Source organism: Macrobrachium nipponense, chromosome 37 (assembly GCF_015104395.2).
Source record: "Macrobrachium nipponense isolate FS-2020 chromosome 37, ASM1510439v2, whole genome shotgun sequence".
Taxonomy (NCBI): Eukaryota; Metazoa; Arthropoda; class Malacostraca; order Decapoda; family Palaemonidae; genus Macrobrachium; species Macrobrachium nipponense.
Window position 1 is genome coordinate 13,639,492 of NC_061097.1, and position 24,177 is coordinate 13,663,668.

General features: G+C 40.7%; 1 protein-coding gene across 1 annotated transcript in view; it reads right to left on the reverse strand.

The window, feature by feature from the left end:
• Positions 1 to 24,177, reverse strand: part of LOC135209027 (CDK5 regulatory subunit-associated protein 3-like) — a 214,041-nt gene that overhangs the window by 3,811 nt on the left and 186,053 nt on the right. The window contains exons 8-10 of the mRNA XM_064241562.1: positions 12,074 to 12,205; positions 8,091 to 8,222; positions 7,702 to 7,907 (exon numbers count right to left, since the gene is read on the reverse strand). Coding sequence (XP_064097632.1) covers positions 7,702 to 7,907; positions 8,091 to 8,222; positions 12,074 to 12,205 — 470 coding nt within the window. The remainder of the gene's footprint in view (positions 1 to 7,701; positions 7,908 to 8,090; positions 8,223 to 12,073; positions 12,206 to 24,177) is intronic.

Here is a 24,177-nt window from a genome sequence, read left to right on the forward strand (position 1 = left end):
GGGCATCAGGGGTATCTAAACTAATTTTTCAAGTTTCTTGTCCTCAGAAAAAATCGCTTTTTCTCTGGTTTGGTTTTTTTATATATATAAAGTTACTATAAGGCTTTATTTCTACCTTCATTTATCTGGTGTTCATATCTTTTATTTGTAAAATGTAATGTGAATAAATAAATAAATACAGTAAATGATGATACAACTGGTTTTTTACTTGGGTAGAAGTTATTACATGTTTACGCTTGTCTGGTTTTGTGATTTTTTGTTGAGACGCAGTTCATCTGTCACCTACACACTACTATAAGCAATAATAATATTTTTTTGGGTTCATCATACGTCTGGCATCGTGTCATACTGTTTATTTTGCTCCAAACTCTTCAAACCGAAATTACAGAATGATTGGAAGTCCCTATCTGAAAAGAGGAGTTTTGGTGGTACTACGCATACCACCTTTATGCACCCGGTGCGGTGTAGTAGACTTGAATGGTGGTACCCACCTACCTCCAAACAAACTTTCGGTAATGAAGAGGTTAAGCAATAAAAGAAGAGAGAAGTTGCCACGAAAACAAAGCCCACATACAAGCAAGGGCCTGAAGCTCACTAATACACTTTGCCACAGCATGAGCGAAAAACAAAAGGCATCTTCAAAGTTCTTAGGTGATGCCTTATCAAAAGGCTCAAACTGAGGTCATGTTAAAATCTTAAGGGTCACATCTAAATGTCATCATAAACCATGATAGGAAGATTTGAAATTTCCAGCACAAAAGATTGAAAACCTCTTAAAAACTGAAACTGTCAGTGATATTCCAGTTGACATGAAGTAGCATGCTGAACTTATGTCATCACAGGATCTCCTCATATGGCAGTGCAAGGACGCAATGCAATGTTTTAAGTGTTATTCAGAATTAGAATATGAGTGAAGCATAAAACTTAGGCTGCAATTAGGTTAGTACATTTCAATTCATTTAGGCTATGCGATCTCTTACGATTTGAAATGCTCTACTTATTCTGAAAATTGGTGGCGTGACCAGGATTGTAGTGATTGGTTGTTATAGCAGTGATCCCCTTTACGTTACTTTTATTACTAACAGGACACTTGGTTGAGCAAGGCAAAAAACACAATCTCAAACACTTTACACACCAGGAAACTTGACACAATCAGGGCGAGACGCTGGATTCAGTCACTGAGACACAACAATCGCTGAATATCATACACCAAAAAACCAAACAAGCACCAAAACCACACAACTCAAGGCAACACGACAAATCACCAGACAAACAAACACCTATGACACCAAAACTTCACAAAAACAGACACCACAATTCTAACACAAACAAACACCAACCAACATCGAGACTACACAACAACTCAAAACACAACAAACCAATAACACAAACAAACACCAATCAACACCAATACTACACAACTCTCAACCACAACAATTCACAAATCAAACACAACAGAAATTTGCAAGCTCAACAACCTTCAGATGGACACAAGCACAACAAACTCAATCACACAACATCAAAACAATCCAGAAAACACAAAACAGCAACATGCAACTACTACATCACTCCTCCATACTTCCTCCTCTGTTACATTTGACAATGTCTCCTCACATACTCACAACATCCACACTATATTGCTTTTCTCAACACCCAGGGATGTTCAGATACTGGCCCCTGGATCTTGTTCGAGGCCCCTCATACTCTCTCTCAGTCGTATCACCATTCACTTCCTCCAGACCACTTTCATCCATACTCCTATTATCTCCCTCGCTACTGTCCTCCTAAATCTCATTAACTATCTCATCTACTCCTTCTAACTCTGGTCCCAATATCTTCCGTATCTCTGTTACCAAATTGCTCACCCCATTCATATTCCTGTCAAACTCCTGAAGGGACTCATACTGTCAACTACCTCCCTACTACTTGGCTCCCTCCTGTCAAAATCTCACTAAACTCTGTTAACTCCAAACCCACACACTGTATGTCTCATCCATTTCCTCCCCAGACATATCTGTATTGCACGCCTTATCAACCATCTCTACCTTAACACTAACCCCTCTATCATACAGTCCTCGCTTTTCCCTTTCTTTACCTTCTTCCCCTTTCTTCCATACTCAACCAACACTCACTGCCGATCCCCCGAATCCATTTGCTCACTGATGCTTGGCTCATATTTATTCACTTTCAACCACTCACTATCGCCTTCTCCTGAACATACTGTCGTACACTAGAGGACCCACCCAACTGAATCCCCTTAACACCTAGTTTCCCGAATTCCCAGCCTGACTCATCCTCTTTCGCCTAAACACAATTGCCACGACCTTCCATTCCACATTCAGCACACTTTGCACGCTGTTCTTTACACATCCTAGCATAATGTCCATTCTTTCCACACCCAAAACAAGCTCCTAATGCCCACTGACATTCATTCTTCTTATGCCCTGATTTCCAACATCTATAACACTTCTGCTCTTGCTCACAGTTAACTGACCCTAACCTTCCAACACTTCCACTTCTATATCTCTTAGGTTTCACCACACTTACATTACTTGTTCTAACACTCCTATCAACCACTCGCTCTGCCATTTATTTTCCTCAGCCTTTCTAAACTGCCTCCCTATAGCTCTTGAACTCAGGCATACCCTCATTTACTTCGGCCCTGATGCTGACACTTCTGCTCTCTTTCATACACCTATCTAGCTTGTAATCCCCAACTATCTCTAAAATATCATTCCATGTTAACCTCTCATTCGTCCATCTCATTTTCTCCTTACGTTTTAGATTTATAAACTCATATACAATCTCAGGCACAGTCACTAACAACTTCCTCACCAACTCCTTACACTCATTTATTCCCTCGTCCCCAAACTTTTTCCTAGCTAATATTTCTAACCGGCATACATACACAATGACTCACCAACATTCATTCTTGTCTCCTCAAAATCATAGTTTTAACACTTTCATATGACACATCTACACACGTCATTATCCCATACATGTATAACAAATACCCAGTCAAAAAATCTCCTAACTCCTTAATCCAAACTCTCCCTGTCCCCATACTTTGCTATATAATATTTCTTGTATTCCTTGAAAAAGTCCCCTTCCTCCCTACTCCCATTTCTTCAGGCCATGCACATTGGGATACCTCTCTCATATACACAGCCTTTTGTATTTCTCGCTCACTCTCACTCTCACTTCCACAACTTCCATCCTGGCCCCTCTTAACCTCTTCTAAATACAATGAATCCACTTCCATACTGAGATCCATGCCCTTCACACCCTTCTTCATCTTACTTACTTGTTCCCATCTACCACTATCCAAATCACTCTCATCCTGTTCCTTATTCTCAGCCCTCTCCCCAACGTCTTCAGTCTTTGTCTCATCCTGTCCGTCATCCTTACTAACCTTTCCCTTAGTCTTCTTCTTTTTCTCAGCCCCTTTTTATCCTTATCCTCAGACCTATCTTTGTCCTATGTCTTTCCTTTCTTGTCTTCACTCATCATAACCACATCACCCTCATCACTCATACTTTCATCTACCCTCTCTGTCACTTTCTTCACCACTCCTAGCCTGTCACAAGGACCAGGAAGCTCTCCAATCAGTCCTTTCATCATCTCTTGCATCGCATTCATCATCAATCCCAGCTTCTCATCCATCTTCTCAACCATCTGCTGTTCGGCCTCTTTCACTTACTCTTTCATTCCCTCTTCTGCATTCCTCATCATCTCTCAACTCTTCCAACTCCCTCTTATGCTTCTCACACACAATCCTCAACCTCTCATTCTCCACTTCCACTTCCTTCTTAGCTTCCCTCGCCAACCAAAGTTCCTCCCTAAGCCTCCTAACCTCATCCCACCCTTCAGCAGTCATACCATCCTTGCTATCCCAGCCATCCTGTTACCGCCACACCAGCAATCCCTGTTCACGCACCAAAATAATGTGGCAGAATCACAAGCTAAAAAAACAAAAGCAAGCAAGACCTAGCCACATTATGTTAACCACTCCTGGCTTACAAATTTCCCCCAACTGCACTTTAATTACTAACAGGACACTTACTTGGTTCAGCAAGGCAAAAAACACTATCTCAAACACATTTACTCACCAGGAAATGATACGATTAGGGCGAGACACTGTGCTGTCCACTGGATTCAGTCGCTGAGACACAACAACCGCTGAATATTATACACCAAAAAACCAAACAAGCACCAAAACCACACAACTCAAAAAACATGACAAATCACCACACAAACACCTATGACACCAAACTTCACACAGCTCAACAAACACCACAATTCTAACACAAAAAAACACCAACCAACATCAAGACTACAAAACAACTCAAAACACAACAAACCAATAACACAAACAAACATCAATCAACGCCAAGACTACACAACAACTCACTACCACAACAATTCACAAATCAAACACAACATAAACTCACAAGCTCAACAACCTTCAGACGGGCACAAGCACAACAAACTCAATTACACAACATCAAAGCAATGCAGAAAACACACAACAGCAACTCATTACCTCTGTCCAAAAAACTGCCTCACTTGACTGATTGCCAAATATAGACTGACTACTTCTCACTCCCTCAAGGCTCTGTGACCAAATCCTCAGATGAACCCAACCTCCTGCCAACAAGCAATTCACTCCTTAACTACCCAAACGAACACCAACCTAACGAGACAACAACCAAAACAACCAGCCACTCACTCTCTCTCTCTCTCTCACTTACCAGCGACCCTTGAGAACGTTGTCAAATGCAGCTTCTACATCACTCCTCCATAAAGTGCCATTTCATTTTTTATACTTTACATTAATAACTTGTATAAATAGGCAGTCCCCGGTTATCAGCGGGGGTTCTGTTCCTGGGGGTGTGCCGATTTATAGCACCATAATGGTGCTTATGGTGCCATAAGCATCCTTATGGTGCCATGAGCACCCTTATGGCGCGCCATAAGCACCCTTATGGCGCCGATAACCGGAACTCCATCCCGTTATGGCACCATGAATCGCCGATTTTATGGTGCTAGACAAGCACCATAAAACCAGATCACCAATAACCGGGGACTGCCTATTGCAATAAAGTCACTGACTTATATATTTTCTAAAGGGGTAATTTAGTTTAAGTCCTGAATAAAAGTTACTAGTAAGAAATACTGATATTCTTACTACAAATATAATGTTCATCAAAACCGAAAAAAAAAGGCATACTTGTCTAATGAATCGTGCCTGTGAACTGCACACCCTATTGCGCAGGCTCCACTCCGACATTGGGAGGGGCGAACGACATCGCGTATGTTGTAATGGACACCGTACGTCGGAATTGCTACCCGCATCTGCCATAACCACATGAAGACATTCACGTACATTGGAAGGGCAAAAGGACACTCTTGTACGATGGCATGAAATGGCAACTTTTGACATTTGTCAAGGCTCAACCGTGTATGCCCAATGAAGCTTTGACATCTGCAATCACTCAGCAAACATCTGTAAACTCAAGGACTAGTCATGGACTGTGTGACAGCACATGGAGATTTGAGCGTAAATAGGTAGTAATTCAGTCATAAAGTGGCCGTTACAACAAGCTTGGTGTGAAATCGCCAATGTTTGACCCCAGCCTTCATGCGTCATGTTAGTATTTTCATGATTATGTACAAATACATTTGCGATAACAAAATAATTTATACTACACTAAGTTCTTGGTTTACGTCGTTTGTGTGGCATCACCCATAAATTTATCAAAAAAATTCTTGTGCAGTCATTCTTGGTAGCAAAACTTTTTTTTCTGTAACTGTAATCTCTCTCTCTCTCTCTCTCTCTCTCTCTCTCTCTCTCTCTCTCTTCTTTGTATATCAGTACTGTAATGTACTGTACTATACATATCCTTTCAATGAAAATATCATCTACTGTACCAAAAACATAAAAAAAACCACAAAAATAAACAAACCCAGGAATTTCACGAGAAATGACAGAGGTACTAAATTGTTGCCATATTTTTAACTTTGTCTGATCCCAGTTGTTTAAGTGCCCGTGAACTCTCATCCCCAGCTGCTCTCTATAAAAGTTTTTGCATTTCAGTAAAAGCAGACTGGAAAATAATTAGCAAATATTCCATATACTGTACAGTATGCTCTATCATCTAAAAACACTTTACAATACAGAAATTATGTAATATAATTTCAAATACATCTTACATTACCCTTACTAGCAATCCCAGACTCCTGGAAAGGTGTATTTTGAATAATCTTATGAACAGATAGGATTGCAGTTGATAGAATTAGAGACTATTCTTTTCCAAATGATAAGTCATATGTATACAGAAATTATGTATGATAAATTTGTAAAATAACTAAGTCTACAGGTATAACTAGCCCCATTTCACAGGCAGAACCAGCTCTGTTTCAGGGAATCCCTTCTCACTTCCCACCCCAAGTTTCATGCCCATCGGACCAGCCGTTTGGCCGTGATTGAATGACAGAAGGACGAACAGACATAACACTCATTATAGTAAGAAGAGAGAGAGGAGAGAGATCGTACTTAAGCTCATTCTGGGCCCCACCTATCAGTGACCAAGGCTAATTCAGGTGTTGAGGGAGTGTATTGCAATATGTTTATTTATTCATTTCATTAGTCATTTATATTTGTTTCTCATTGTTTTCTGTGTTTATTCCCTATAAAATATATATTTTTAAAATATTTTTGGGGGTCTGGAATGCATTAATTGGATTGGATTTACATTATTCCTTATTATAGGAATTATTGTTTTGGTTTTCATACATTTTGGATTTCGTGGGAGGTTCTGGAAAGGATTATGTGTGAAAACCGAGGTTCCACTGTATATTTTCCCCATAGTTGTCTCATTATGAAGAATGCTCATGTTGTTGAGTCTCTGGCATAAAGCCAAACTGATAATTACTGAGTTTAACAATTTATCTCAGTCTTTCCTCTAGCACATTTTCCAATAACCTGGACACTGGAAAAAATAAAAACTTTATTAAGGCTAAAAAATAACCAAGAATACAAGTGAAAACATGCATAAACTTACAATAATTGTTCTCATACCCTTGACATACAGAATGACTACAACACAAGATACTTTGAAGGATATATTAAAGTTTCACAACCAAAGGTGAGTTCTCCGACCACAGTGCAGTGCAGTGGTAGAGATACAGTACTTGAGTTGTCAGTTGAAGAAGAGAGGAGTTTGACAGGTGAGTAAGCAGGATTCCCCATCTCAAAAAACAGAAAAAACAACACACACACAAATGCACACGTGCAAGCACACGCACACACACATACAATACTATTTTGTTGTACTATCTTGGTCATGTAGAGGGAAGAGGAAAGGAATTTATGAATTTATACTGGGGTAAAAAGAGGCATTATAAATATTTTGAGCACACATTAGAAGGTGCCTACAGAATGATGGGTTGGTGGCATGGCTGACATGTAAAATAAGAATGCCATATAAGTGGCAAAATATCCCAGAAGGGTTGACGTGCTACTGATGAGACCTCCATTAAAACATAAAATGAATATATAATGCTTTAATGGGTCTTTGTTGCACAGTTCATCTTTCATTTGGAGATTTGAGGATGAATGATGACATATGCAGCTTTTTTTATCTAGTGAACCCCACCTTTGGTAAAATGAGTTATTGGTAGTGAAAATTCATTACAAACCTTGGTGAAGAGCTGATCAAAAATAAATGCTGTAACTTTGTAGTGGAAATCTTGGCAATAATTGATTGGACATTAGATAACATTTCATCTGTTTTTTCTATTGTCTGATCTTGTACACTTGCAGGTGCTGATGTAAACTGACTCATTGACAATATATTTCCTTCAGTTTGTAATTCTAACCTTCGTTGCTTCAGAAATCCCTCCATCTGTAATATAAAGTTCAAACAATTAAAATTACATTCACCCGCTAGTATGAACATTTACAACCGAGCAAGCATCATTAAAATATTTTACTTTAAAGAACATAGAACCTGTAATGTACAAATACCACCAAGAAGCAGAAAAATTTGACCTGTACTAGCGCGACAAGATATGAATGAATGAATAACCTCATATAATTCATCAATGAACTGCTGGCGAGTTTTAGGGTTCAGCAGAAGAGTCATGGCATCAGTGTCTCTGGCAATTCCTCCTCCTACTCCTGACTCTTCAACTACAATCTCATCTGTTGCAATGTCACCCTGGAAGCATAAGAAAAACATGAAAAATGAGAATACAGTTTAAAATCATAATTAGCATTTATTTATTAGCAGTTGAATTACCTGTACATAAGTTATAAAACTTAAATTTTCTGTGTATTTTATATCAGTACAGAAAACTTATAAATTTTCCAATTTGTCTTGAAACTCCCAGAACTAAAGATTAACTTTTCTGTTAGTACAAACTTTCTCTGATGCTTAACAGAACTTGTTGGACGAGTAGTTAACTTGCTCGGCTACCAATTTGGTAGTGGTGAGTTCGATTCCCCGCTCTGCCAACATGGAACCAAAGGAATGTATTTCTAGTGATTAGAAATTCATTTCTCGATATAATGTGGTTCGGATCCCACAATAAGCTGTAGGTCTCGTTGCTAGGTAACCAATAGCTTCCTTGGCATGTAAAACTATCTAATCATTTGGCCCAGCCCTAGGAGAGATGTTAATCAGCTCAGTGGTATGGTTAAACTAAGATATACTTAACCCTTAAATGCTGATTGGACGTATTAAACGTCGATGAAAATTGTCTGTTGGGTGCCGAATTGACGTATGAAACGTCGATGCAAAAGGTTTTTTAAAAATTTGCGGAAAAATAGTTATAGGCCTACTTGGCGAAAACTTTTGTATCATGCACCTTGAGGGATGTTGGGAGTTCACGGATCAAGCTGCTGTTTTGTTTACAATTGTTACCCAGGTGCGTAAGCGCGAATTTCTTTCTTCTCGCACTAAAAAGCATCAGCGAAACATCTCAGAAATTATTTTGTCACTATGACATAATTTTTGCATCATTTAAATTAGCTGTTACATAGAGTTTTATATATGAAAATGTGCGCAATTTCATGTAGAATACAACATAAAACAACCCATGGTTGTAGCTTTTATCAGTTTAGAAATATTTTCATATAAATCACGATAAGTGCCAAAATTTCACCTTCGGTCAACTTTGACTCTACCGAAATGGTCGAAAAACGCAATTGTAAGCTAAAACTCTTATATTCTAGTAATATTCAATCATTTACCTTCATTTTAAAACAAATTGGAAGTCTCTAGCACAATATTTCGATTTATGGTGAATTTATGAAAAAACTTTTTCCTTACGTCCGTGCGGTAACTCTTCCGAAAAAATCAGAAAATTTTTCATCCGATTGTCGTAATGTTTGCACAGTTTTATATTAGCCATTACACAAAGTTTTATATATGGAAATGTGCACAATTTAACGTAGAATATAACAACAAAACAACCCATGGTTGTAGCTTTTATCAGTTTTGAAATATTTTCATATAAATAACAATAAGTGCCAAAATATCAACCTTCGGTCAAATTTGACTCAACCGAAATGGTAAAAAAATGCAATTGTAAGCTAAAACAATTACATTCTATTAATATTCAATCATCTACCTTTATTTTGCAACAAATTGGAAGTCTCTACGACAATATTTCGATTTATGGTGAATTAAAAAAAAAACTTTTTCCTTATGTCCACGTGGTAACTCTTCCAAAAAAATCTGAAATTTTTTCGTCCGAAAGTCGTAATGTTTGCACCATTTTATATTAGCCGTTACATAAAGTTTTATATATGAAAATGTGTGCAGTTTCATGTAGAATACAACAAAAAACAACCCAATGTTGTAGCTTTATTAGTTTTGAAATATTTTCATATAAATAAAAACGCAATTGTAAGCTAAAACTCTTACATTCTAGTAATATTCAATCATTTACCTTTATTTAGCAACAAATTGGAAGTCTCTAGCACAATATTTCAATTTATGGTAAATTTAAAAAAAAAAACTTTTTCCTTACGTCCTCGTGGTAACTCTTCCGAAATAATCAGAAATTTTTTCGTCCAAAAGTCGTAATGTTTGCACTGTTTTATATTAGCCGTTACATAAAGCTTTATATATGAAAATGTGTGCAGTTTCATGTAGAATACAACAAAAAACAACCCATGGTTGTAGCTTTTATTAGTTTTGAAATATTTTCATATAAATAACGATGTGCCAAAATTTCAATCTTCGGTCAACTTTGACTCGACCGAAATGGTTGAAAACCGCAATTGTAAGCTAAAAATCTTACATTCTAGTAGTATTCAATCATTTACCTTTATTTTGCAACAAATTGGAAGTCTCTAGCACAATATTTTGATTTAAGGTGAATTTAAAAAAAAAACTTTTTCCTACGTCCGCGCTGTAACTGCCGAAAAAATCAGAAATTTTTTCGTCCGATTGTTGTAATGTTTGCACCGATTTATATTAGCCGTTACATAAAGTTTTATGTATGAAAATTTGCACAATTTCATGTAGAATACAACTAAAAACAACCCATGGTTGTAGCTTTTATCAGTTTTGAAATATTTTCATATAAATAACGATAAGTGCCAAAATTTCAAACCTTTGGTCAACTTTGACACGACCGAAAATGTAGAAAAATGCAATTGTAAGCTAAAACTATTACATTCTAGTAGTATTCAATCATTTACCTTTATTTTGCAATAAATTGGAAGTCTCTAGCACAATATTTCGATTTATAGTGAATTTATGAAAAAACTTTTTCCTTACGTTCATGCAGTAACTCTTCCAAAAAAATCAGAAATTTTTTCGTCCGAAAGTCGTAATGTTTGCACTGTTTTATATTAGCCGTTACATAAAGTTTTATACAAGAAAATGTGTGCAATTTCATGTAGAATACAACAAAAAAACAACCCATGGTTGTAGCTTTCATCAGTTTTGAAATATTTTCATATAAATAATGATAAGTGCCAAAATTTCAACCTTTGGTCAACTTTGACTCGACCGAAATGATAAAAAAACGCAATTGTAAGATAAAACTATTACATTCTAGTAATATTCAATCATTTAACTTTATTTTACAACAAATTGGAAGTCTCTAGCACAATATTTCAATTTATGGTGAATTTATGAAAAAAAACTTTTTCCTTACATCCGCGCGGAACTCTTCCGAAAAAATCAGAAATTTTTTCATCCGATTATCATAATGTTTGCACCTTTTTATACTAGCCGTTACATAGAGATTTATATATGAAAATGTGCGGAATTTCATGTAGAATACAACAAAAACAACCCATGGTTGTAGCTTTTATCAGTTTTGAAATATTTTCATATAAATAAAAGAATATAGAAAAAAAATTTGACCTTCGGTCAACTTTAACTCAACCGAAATGGTCGAAAACTGCAATTGTAAGCTACAACACTTACGGCCTAGTAATATTCAATAAATTACCTTCATTTTACAACAAACGGGAAGTCTTTAGGACAATATTCGATTTATGGTGAATCTTTGAAAACAACTTTTTTTTATGTCAGAGCGTTACGAATTCATGCATCATATTGTTATAATATTTTCTCTGTGTTGCTTTGATTGTTTTACAATTTGTTATATACCAAAATCATCACAATTTAGTGTACAATACAACGAAAAAATAACTAACTCATTAACTTTTAACTGTTTTGCTCACAGCATGATTTGTATACGATTATATATGAAATTTTTTTTTCACGCTGTCATATATTCCAATATTTATATATGATAATATTTTTTTCATTTCTGATGGTTGCATACTAAACTTAAGGCAATGACAAAAAAAGGAGTGAACTCTTAATCTTGAAAACTAAGCGTGCTGTGATTTTTTGAAAAAACTTTTTTTCCGCTTCGGCGTTCACTCACGAACGCCGCCGGCATACAGGAGACACTTTTGGAAATACTGGCTCGGCGATTAAGGGTTAACATAATCTATATCGGTAATTTTGAGGTTTTGATAGCAAACAGCAAATAAAATTCCTAAAAGCACATATAAACACAAACACACACTTTACTTTACCTCTGCCTCTCCAATACCCCAGTCAATTTCAACAGGCTGATCTGCATTCAGATTTCCCCAATCTATATCTCCACCTGCAGAATCTGAACCAAAATCTATTTCTTGAGGGTCCTGTAAATCTCCAAAATCAATCTGAAAGGTGAAAAGCACAAGATTAAGCATAAATTCAGAAATCAAATTATAGTATTTTTAACAGAACCTTGAATTACACTGAATTCTTTCAAAACCTGCCCAGCAAGCCTCTAAAATGAGAATTGAATGGCTAGGACAAAATGGATAAAGTTTAAAAACCACCTACTAAAATATCTATGAAATGCTAGACATGATGATAATAAGGCAAGAAAACATTTCATTCAGAAGTACTACAGTGTACGTATAAGAAACTTAACTAAGAAAAGGAACAAATATAGGTATGTACTGTATGAGTAAAAAATAAACAATTTAAAAGAAGAAATTCTAGTAAAACACTTTCGAAACTGGAAATGCAATGCAGGCTTTGGCCAAGTTTATATAGCTGTTCAGGTGTCTATTGTTTAAAAACACACAAACAATTTACAAACTTGCTTAAGAAAATGACAGAAAATAAATACAGAAGGATACAAATGAATATTAAAATAAAGGTATTGATGAACTTCAGATCCATAGCTGAGTAAAGAATGCGTACCTTAAAAAACTATAACTTGCCAATCAAATCATGAATTTGAAGGGTTAAGTGAATGCAGCCATTCTTCCCAAATGGAATTTGAACCGAAATAACTTAAAAAAGTGAGATCTGCACTACACAAAGGGACATCAATTTACATGTTTCATCTCATGCACATACAAATTTGTTCAATTCAGATTATACTATATATACAAAAATATACAGTGGAACCTCAGTTTTTGTTCGCCTTGGTTTTCGTAGACTTTTTCTGATGAAATTTTGTCTTGGATTTTGTACATATCCTTGGATTTCATACACTCGGAAACACTCTTTCCAGGGCCTACCGCTTGACTAGGCCCTGTACCGAGTTCCCAAACATAGCATCCCATGTTCTCACGTGACCCATTTTGCTTTTGTGTTACTTGTTTTTGTGCTTTTTGTAAGTTTTATTTGAGTGCAACTGCTAAATAAGCCATCATGGGGCCAAAGAAAGTTACAAGTGCCAGCCCTTCTGTAAAAATGATGAGAAACACTACAGAATTTAAGAAAGAACTTGTAGGAAAGTGATGGCGGCTGTTAGTGTCTTTAAGGCCAGCAGAGGGTGGCTTGAAAAATTCAGAGAGTGAATTAGCATACATAATGTGCCTACTTCAGTGATTAAGGACATGTTTGCAAAGTGGAGTTATGTGAAAATTTTTTTGGAGAATTATCATCCTAAGAAAGCTGTTGTAATCTGTGTCTCCAACATGTTTAATGAGAATGCCATATTTAACTTTAAGCAAATTTTAAAGAAACACCAGAAATAAATGTCTCTGGGCAGTTTTGTTGTGCGACAGGGGTCCAGTGACTCTCAAGTGGTCCTAGTGCCAGTAAAATATGAACAGGGGAAGTAACCTCAGATAGTGCCAGTAAAAAATGAAGATAAGTACGTAACCCCAAGAAGGTCCTTGATACCTGAAGTCCTTCTGGAGGGAGATTTCCCTTCCAAACAATAACCTCTACTCCCCCCTCCCTCCTCTTCATCTTCCATACACTAACAAGTGTCTTCCATAAAGGTAAGAGTGATGTTAAATGTTCATTTATTCATTTCATTAGTCATTTATATTTATTTCTCATAGTTTTCAGTTATGTAAAACTGTTTATTCCCTATAAAATCAAAACTTTTAAAAGTAAATTGTAATTTTCCTAACTATACAAACCAGAGGTCCTTTACATAAGGAATTACTTTCAGTGTAGGCTGGAATACGGCCGTTAAATTCTTGAATAAGGTGGTTATGCAGTAACTACCGTCTGGTAGGCATGTAGACCTGCCAGCCCGGATGTAAACACTCCACTTTGCCTTTCAACCTAGGTTTCTGATTGAGGAGTGGCATGAGGTGGGTATTAATTTAAAGGACCTCAGGTTTATATAATTAGGAAAAATACAATTTACTTTCAAAAATTGTGATTTGTTCCTAAACGATATACAAACTTTCAGTCCTTTACATAAGGAAGACTCACTGATTGGTGGGAGGAATGGGAGTGAGCCTCTAGAACTGACTGGAGAGTTCTGCACACCTGGGCTATTCCTCCTGGTTGTAAGAGCAAGGAGGAGTGCCCTGACTCTGACAACTTGATCATAGTATAGGAGCTGCATGATCAAGAGTCAGACTTCTGGGCCTTTTTGAAATGAGTGAGGAATCGTAACTCATCTGAAAAAGGGCTGGGAAGAATATTTAGAGTCGGAGGCATTAATGCAGTGTAAGGACGGCAGTCAGTAGAATGTTTGCCCTTCCATTGTAAAAATCTGTATATCCATATGTCCTCTTCTTCCATGAACTAAAATGTAGAGCATTTTACGCCCTTTCTTTTTATGTATATGTGTCGGGAATCCAGTCCCTCTATGTAATATTATTCATGTATTTTCGTCTATGAAGAAACACAATCACAGCGGGGGGTCCTGTCCCTTTTGTTTATGTTTGTTCGTGCGTGCGTGACAGACACTATGCTTCCGTCCATGTGCCGTCTCATGTACAGCCTCATTTGCGAATAAAATTAGTTCGCTCGCTCTCCTCGTCTTACTCAGACTTCACAATTGGTGACCCAGGAGTAGGTGACCCAAGCGGTTTTGGCTTTGCCATTAAAGGACTAATTACTGCCACTCACCTTCAGAGAACCATACAACGCCTAGTCTAGGTTTTCTGGTACTCCTCAACACCATTAGCAAACTCACAACAGCATTTCTTCACAGAAGTGTTTTGGCGTTCAGTCTTACGGTATGGCCCGCCATTCATGACTTCTCGTCGACCAGAAGCGTGAGTCTGACAATATGATAGAGTTCAGTGCATTCACTTGACTCCTCTGTGTCCACCTCGACCCCGTGATCTGCGAGACGATCCTTCTTCACGCTCGAGTCCTCCTTGACACCTGTGCCCGCGCCCCAGACGACCGCACCATCAGGGGTCCACCACGTCAAGCTGCCGCCCTTCTGCAGTGAGGACATCGCAATATGGCTGCAATGGGCAGAAATACAGTTCCGGATCCATGGCATCACTCGGGACAGCACCAAGGCAGAACTCATCGCCGGGACCCTCAAGCGGATGTGTATAATTATTGTTTGAAACTGTTAATTACTGTTTGGGTTTAATTGGACAGTTTATGTATAAAGGTATTTCTGTTGTTGTGGGTTATTAAGGAAGAGGTGTAAATGACCGTTTATGACTAGTTGAGTTTGTATATTACTTGTTGTTGATTGTCAATGATTATTTAAGATGTTCTCTTGGAGAGTGGGGATTATGTGTGGTTAGTTGAAGTCAAGCCCTGTAGGAGATTATTACCTCTCCACCAAAGGATCGTTGTGTCTGTATCCATTATATATATATATCATTTTCTGGGCTTGACCTATGTCGGCCTGTGAAATGGTTCCTTTGATACTATTTCTGAAGAATAAATATTGCTATTCATCCTAGAGAAAAAAGAAACAATATAATGCCAAGATAAATGGCTCGCTCACTTCTTATAGAAGTGTCGATATAGTAAGGAGCGAGTGGAATCACTACCAGAGGTCCCTTGCCATTTAGCTTCTTCCTTCGACAAAACCCCGAACTACGGAGGAGCCGTGCTACAGCTCCCGGTCTACTACTACCGTGAGCGCCTCCGACGCCTGAGACGTCATTCCTTTCGATAGCGCGCGTTACACCAAACGTTAAAATTTTTTCTGTGCTGTGTTTCGCTCTATTTGGATTATCTTTTATTTTCAAGATGTCTTCAACTTCTGCTTCTAAGTTAAGTACTGTTTGGGGTTACTGATCTCATTTTATGATGATCTTCGTGTTTTATACATATTCGGAGCCTTATCAGCCGGTATTCCCCTCGACCGCATGGCGGTACGGGTTATCTCTTTCGGTCTTCCATACCGTTAGAGATTTCCCTTTTTCTCAGTACTTTAGATATGGTTACTTATACATAGTTTCTATATCTTTATGCAGTTAGTTTTTTAGTTAGGCCTCCACGGGGCACGCTCCGACCGCACATTTCGGACCTTAGTCTAGCTACGCCTTACATTGTTAGGAGTTTTATCAGTCACGATTGAGAGTCATATCATCTTAATTATTCTGATGTTCTCTCTTTCCTTCTCTAGTTCCTGATTACCTTTAATAATATTATAGGTACTAGGTTGGCTAACATACACCATGCTTCGGTATGGCGATTAGCTTCCCTGTATCATTTATTTTACCGTTAAGTTAGGCTTTCATACCCCAATTGTCGATTGGTGATTAGCCTGCCCCCCGTTTTCTTGAACTAGAGGTTAAATTAGGCTAACATACCCCTTTCTTCGGATCGGCGATTAACCTAATGTTCTGTTTGCTTAGCTTCGTGTTCCCCGTGTTAGTCTAGCTTTAAGATATCGCTTTAATTTTATTTGATTGATTATTATAAGTAATCCTATTTATATCAGTGATATTGATGTTGTTCCGACGGTTCTTCCCCACCTCGTATCTTTCACCTGGCTGGGAAGACCACCGGTTGATCACGGTGAGCCACCCGGTTACGGGGTCCCCCTCCCGCGCCCCCCCCCATTCCCCCCCTCCATGCATTGCCATCCACGTCGATGGGTGATGACTCGTTTCTCACAGCTAGCGTCCGAGTCTGCATGAGAGGGGGTGACTCACGGGACTGGTGGGGATCTCCCCTCCCCTACTGGTATTCTCACTCGTCACGTGCCTCGTGGGGCTCGGGACCTCCTCCCCCCTTCTTCTCCGTCCTTACTGGCCGCTCAGGGGGAGGGCTCCCCTACCCCACGTTCTTCCCTATCTCTTTCCCCCTCAGTTCAGGCAGTCCGACAGGTGTCTATCCGCCGCTACCGAACATAGAGAGGGGGGGAGGGAACCACTGGGTTTCCTATCCACTTAGGATAGTTCACACGAGCACTTACTGATATAAGGGGTTTTTATTTTGTTTTATTTTGTGTTATTTAATGTTTAGAATCTTTTGCGTTACTCCGGGGTTTTTTTTTATTTCTGCCTCTCGTACTATCCCTTGCTTCGTTAGAAGTTTGACATTGCTCACTCAATATTAATTAACTCCGGGCCCTACGGAGTCTATTTTTTAGTCATATGACAAGTGAGCTTAGGCAGAGGCAGAGACTTTCTTCCCCCCTCGTAACTTTTCTACGTAATATTCATACGTAGATCTCTATCCGTCGGTCCTACTCCGGCACCCACGGATAGTTTGCATATTATTCCACCGGAGGTTGTCATTGGTACTCATGTATCCTTTGACTTACAGATGTTGTGCCAGGAGATTGGGTGCAGTGCCATCCTCCAAGACCCGTGCGGCCATATAGTATGCCGTTCTCATGCAGGATGTGCAGTGAAAGTGGAGGATTTTATCGTTTGGCATCATGAAGCTTGCCAAACCTGCTACTTGCTAGTAGGAGATGCCTCACTATAGTAAGTTTTCTTAGCACTTTTTTTTTTCTTTTCATTCATTCGTCACCTGGAATACTTGTTGTTATATTATACCTTTCACATATGAGACACATATTCATATAATCTCAACACAACAGACATTCCTCCCCTATCCTCTCCCTAACTCTAGACCCTTTTTTACAGGGTTCTGATGAAGAAAAGAAGAAAGCTTTGTCGACTCTCAAAGCTTGGGTAGGGGGTTTTGGCCGGAATTCTAAGGGCCGCCCCTACATTCTTACCCAGGATATGGCGGACCTAATATTCCCAGGAGCCAAGAAAGGATCAGTGTGGACCCGATAGCGCCCCCTTTGCTGGGCGACCTTCAAGTCATGATCTCCCTACAGGAGGGGGATTTCCCCGAGGACGTTGCAGAAGACGTTGCGGCAATGAACCTCGACGTTGAACCCATGGCTATTGACTCCATGGGTACAGGTAAGGGTGTAGTAGGGGCAGCTTCTGTGGGTTCTCAGGGGCCTTTCCTGAATTCCCTTTCTCCATCACCTTCTACTGATCCTTCTACTTCCACTTCTTTCCGGGGCTTCACTGAAGAGCAGCGGTCTGTCCGTCCTAAGGCTACTTCAGTGATCCCCAAGGCTAAGATGACCGATGAGGGAAACCTTAAAAAGTCTCTCCCCAAGAAATCGGTCATCCTGACAGACACTATAACTCCGGCTCACCACCCCGGATCAGTTAGGTCAAGGGAGGCCTCTTCCTCTGCGTCGAGGTCCCCCAAACATAGATCACGTAAGGATCGGGCTCAAGTCCCTCTTTTTGATCCCGAATCCTTTTGGCTAACATTCTGGAGCAGGTGGGAGTGATCGTAGGGGCCTTGGTTGACAACAAGGTCGGCTCGGTGCTCTCCCAGCTCTCCAGTTCTGTTACGTCTTCCGGCCAGTCGATCCAATCGCTGGCGGAACGGCTGGCCGCTCAGGAGAATGCCATCGCCGGGATCCAAACCTCAATTGCGGCAGGTTCCCCTCTATCTGTGCCACCTTCTCCTCTTCCAATGCCAGATTCCAGCCAACTGCCGGAATTCAAAGCGGCCAACCCTTGGAGGATCGCTTCGTATGCCCCGTTTGTCAACGGAATGTTGACAATCGAAGGCATAGGAACTCGAAGGCGTGATGGACTTCCGAGTTTCCACCCCAGAAGACCTTCAACCACCATTCATTGGCTACGTCCGACTAACGGAAGCAGCGATGATGAGAGAGGACAAGGTTCCCAAGGAAACAGTGATCCTTCCGAGGGAACAGGCACAGCAGACTCTAATGAGAAGTCTGGAAGAATGGGGTGTGTGGAAAACGACCCGCATCACAGCCTTTAGGAGTCCTTTCACCATTTTTACTCCGGTGGAAGGGACTCCGCTACCACTGACCCTTAAGGTAGTGGAAGCAACCTTTCAGGCCCGCCCTGAAAGACGAGCCCCTGCCTCAACTACGAGAGACGGAACCCACCTCTCTCTTAGTCCCAGGCTCCGAGACGTACTTCGAGGGAGCAGTTCCTACTTTCTCAGTAGGAAAACAAAAGGCGGACTGTGCCACCTCTCTCTTTAGTGAGAGACTCCCCAGGTTGTCGGACTCTCTCATCCAGATGGAGTACGACGCCCGGACTAGGCTCGCGAGATCCCTTTCCTCCATGACTATGGCGGAGATGACGGCTCTTGTATACCAACAAGAGCCGTTATTTAAAGTTTTGGCTAAAGGTCTGCTGCACACCATGCAGTGTGACCTTTACGACTTCCTCATAGCCAGGAGAATTGTAGGAAGCACGTTCTGGCGGAAGCTACTATCCGCCATGAACCGAATAACTGATTGCTTCCTCAATGGGGAACGGACCTCTTTCCAGCACCAGTAGTAGCAGAAGTCCTTCATGAGGCTTCTAAGGTTAACCAGTGCCTCAAAGTCAGGTGGGGACTGGTAGCAAAGCGGAGGCAGGAATCTTCTGGTCCTAACCCAAGGTAACAAGAAGAAAACCAAGGAAGTTCTCTCCCTTCCAGCCTTCTCAACAAACGTTGGTTCAGGCAGTCCCAGCATCACAAGGGCAACCATCGTCGAAAGGTCAACAACAATACCTTGTTCTGACCCCTCAGTCCCAGCAATCTCAACCCTCTACTTCCTTGCTGTCTCGCCAGCCTACAATTCCAACTATGACAGCCAGAACTTTCAGGCTTTCAATAGGTTTGCGAGAGGCAGCAGAGCAAGAGGTGCCTCTCGATTCAGAGGATCCGGCAGGGCTGCTAACAGAGGAAGAGGTTTCCGAGGAGCAAGAGGTGGCCGCCCCTCGGCAAACCAGCAGTGAGAATCCCAAGGTAGGAGGGAGGCTGTACCTCTTCCGCCAGCGGTGGGGGTTCAGCCCTTGGCTCAAAGTATAGTAACAAAGGGACTAGGGTTGGAGTTGCTAGAGAGCCCTCCTCCAACCAACAGATTCTATCAAGCACCAACAACGGAATTGGTAGAGTATACCGAAGACCCTCCTTCTCAAAGGAGTAGTCTCAAGAGTCAACAATTTAAAATTTCAAGGACGCTTGTTCAGCGTGCCAAAGAAAGACTCGGTAAACCGAAGAATCATCTTAGACTTGTCCCATCTGAACTTATTCATTCATTGCGACAAGTTCAGGATGCTGACCGTTTCGCAGGTACGGACCTTACTTCCCCGTGGGGTCGTCACAACCTCTATAGATCTTACAGATGCCTACTATCATGTTCCCATAGCCAAACACTTCCGTCCATTCCTAGGCTTCAAACTAGGCAACAGATCCTACTCCTTCAAGGTAATGCCATTCGGGCTCAACATAGCCCCCAGGATCTTCACCAAATTGGCGGAAGCAGTAGTGCAAGAGCTAAGGAAACAGGGAATAATGTTAGTGGCTTATCTGGACAATTGGCTTATTTGGGCAAAGAACCCCAAAGAATGCAAAGAAGCAACGGTCAGAGTGATCAAATTCCTGGAACATTTAGGTTTTCAAATAAACAAAACCAAGTCCAGACTAACACCCGGAATCTCGATTCCAGTGGTTAGGCCTTCAGTGGGACTTACAATCGCACACTCTATCAATTCCGTCGTTGAAAAGGAAAGAAATTGCAAGAGCTACAAAACAATTTCTCAAACGACAACAAACATCCAGGAGGTGCCAGGAGAGGATCCTGGGCTCACTCCAGTTTGCATCAGTCACAGACGTTCTGCTCAGAGCCAAAACTCAAAGATATAAACAGAGTATGGCGCTCAAGAGCGAATTGCAGATCACGGGACAAACTAGCCTCTATCCCAGCGATCTTACGGAAACGTCTCCGCCCCTGGACGGAGACAAAGAACCTTTCAAAAGCAATTCCTCTACAGTTTCCCCCTCCATCATTAGTGATCCACACAGACGCCTCACTAACAGGGTGGGGGGGGAGGATACTCCCAGTACGAAAAAGTTCAAGGAACTTGGTCGTTAACATTCCGCCAGCTACATATCAATGTACTGGAGGCCATGGCAGTATTCCTCACACTGAAACGACTCTGTCCGCCCAAGAACTCTCATTTCAAATTAGTTCTGGACAGTGCAGTAGTAGTACACTGCATCAACAGGGGCGGATCCAAGTCAAGCCACTTGAACCATGTCATGATAGCCATCTTTTCTCTGGCAAGCAAAAACAAATGGCACCTGTCAGCCACTCACCTGGCAGGAGTCAAGAACGTAGTAGCAGACGCTCTATCGCGCTCCGCTCCGTGGGAATCGGAGTGGACACTGGACAGGAGTTCATTCAATTGGATCAGTCTACAAGTCCCCGGACTCCAAGTAGACCTCTTCGCCACGGAGTCAAACCACAAACTCCCTTGTTACGTGGCACCCAACCTCGATCCTCTAGCATACGCTACGGATGCAATGATCCTCGATTGGAACGAATGGAAGAATATTTACCTCTTCCCTCCGGTGAACCTTCTCATGAAAGTTTTAGACAAACTCAGGACATTCAAAGCCAAAAGTAGCTCTAGTAGCTCCCCAACTGGGCCCAAGAGCAATTGGTTCCCTCTACTCCTAGAGTTGAGACTCCGACCACTACGGATTCCCAACCCCAAACTAACCCAGTTAGTGCAAACTCAGACTGTGTCCGCTTCCTCAAGAATTCAGAAAACCCTAACTTTATGGATTTTCTGAAATTCGCAGCCATGAGGAATGCAGAAATTGATCCCCAGAATATCTCATTCTTGGAATCAGATAAAAGAGAATCTACTCTCCGACAATATGATTCATCTGTCAAGAAACTAGCACCTTAAGTTGTCAAATTCTCAAGTCATGACAACGAACCTAGCCATAACTTTCTTCATATCATTGTTTGAGAAAGGCTTAGCAGCAACCACTATCACTACGACCAAATCAGCTCTTAAAAAGATCTTCCAATTTGGTTTTAGCATAGACCTTACGGATTCGTACTTTACGTCCATACCAAAAGCTTGTGCTAGATTAAGACCATCAACGAGACCTAAATCAGTCTCTTGGTTCTTAAATGATGTCCTCAAACTGGCCTCGGACATTATCAATGACTCTTGCAATTATATATCCCTCCTGAGGAAAACAAAACCCTATTCTTTATTATTAGTTTAGCCTCCGGAGCTAGAATATCAGAACTGTCAGCTTTATCAAGGGAACCAGGCCACATTGAGTTCCTCCCCTCAGGGGAAGTCCTCTTATCCCCAGATCGCCATTTTCTAGCCAAAAATGAAGACCCACAGGACAGATGGTCCTCGTGGGAAATCCTACCACTACCTCAAGACATTTCCCTTTGTCCTGTCAACTCATTAAGAGCCTACCTAAGCAGAACAACTCTGAAATCTTCAGGCCACCCCTTGTTTCATTAGGAAGGAAGGAAGGTGGTACATTATCCCTAAAAGGGATCAGGCAACAAATTTTATACTTCATTAAACAGGCCAATCCAGAGTCCTTTCCTCGGGCCCACGATGTTAGGGGGGCGGTGGCCACATCTATTAATTATTTCCAACACATGAATTTTGACGATCTTAAGAAGTATACAGAGGCTGGAAATCTCCGACAGTTTTCAAACGGCACTACCTAAAACCCTTAGAAGCCCTCAAATTTCCAGCAGTGGCAGCTGGAAACACAGTTTCTCCTGATTCTTAATTTTTACTATAACTTCTTGTAGCCTTCCCTTCTACCTGCCCATTTTGCACCCTTACTTAGTTTAGTCGCCTCCATGTATTGGGTTACCTTGAGTTTGCTTTTGTTCATCATTCTAATTGGATTCAATTCCATTCTTTTGTATATATCAACTTATATCTTGTCTTTGCCTAACCTGTATTGTTATTGTTTGTTGTTGAGGCTAACTAATTTTAAGTGATAACCCGTGTTTTAGGGCTTATACTTCCCTTAGGGTAAGACTGTAATTTTAGTTGATTATTATACTATTAACCTTACAAGTGTTTAACTTTACCTTCTTAATTTATCTGTACTGTTCCTCAAGCTTGGTGTTTGGCATTCTCTGGTACTATTTCACAGGCCGACACAGGTCAAGCCCAGAAAAGGGATTTTGACGAAGGAAAAATCTATTTCTGGGCAACGACCTGTGTCGCCCTGTGAAACCCCACCCTGTAGTTAGATTATCCTCACCCAGCTTACCCCAAGCTTGGAGGCTATCTTCAGGAATGACGTCTCAGGCGTCGGAGGCGCTCACGGTAGTAGTAGACCGGGAGCTGTAGCAAGGCTCCTCCGTAGTTCGGGGTTTTGTCGAAGGAAGAAGCTAAATGGCAAGGGACCTCTGGTAGTGATTCCACTCGCTCCTTACTATACCGACACTTCTATAAGAAGTGAGCGAGCCATTTATCTTGGCATTATATTGTTTCTTTTTTCTCTAGGATGAATAGCAATATTTATTCTTCAGAAATAGTATCAAAGGAACCATTTCACAGGGCGACAGAGGTCGTTGCCCAGAAATAGATTTTTCCTTCGTCAAAATCCCTTTTTTAAGTAAAGAAGAAAAAACCAAGTCTGCGTTTCTTTACTGCCACAAGCTATCTAGGCAGTATGGAGAGTAACTTTGACTTGAAACTGATCCCTGAGTATGATGGCAGAAACGCACAATCTGTTATGGAGTGGCTGGAGAAATTGGAGCTGGTTTGCAAGCTTCGGAAAGTTGATGATGTGGCCAGTGTGATTCCTCTGCGGCTTACAGGTGGTGCCTTTGCAGTGTACTTACAGTTACCCACAGCAGATAGGAAGAAGGTTGACAAGGTGAAAGAAGCATTGTTGGTTGTGTTTGCTGTTGATCCCTATGTAGCCTATGAACAGTTTGTCAGTAGGAAGTTGCACAGTGGAGAGGCACCGGATGTCTACTTAGCTGAGCTACGTCGACTCGGATCCCTGTTTGGAGAATTTCTGAAAAAAGCTCTTGCATGTGCTTTTGTAGCTGGACTTCCAGAGAGAGTTCGTCAGCTGTTGAGAGCCGGGTCTCGCATGGAGGCCCTCGATCTGGAACAGATTTTGGCTCGGGCACGGGCGGTTCTGAAAGATGACC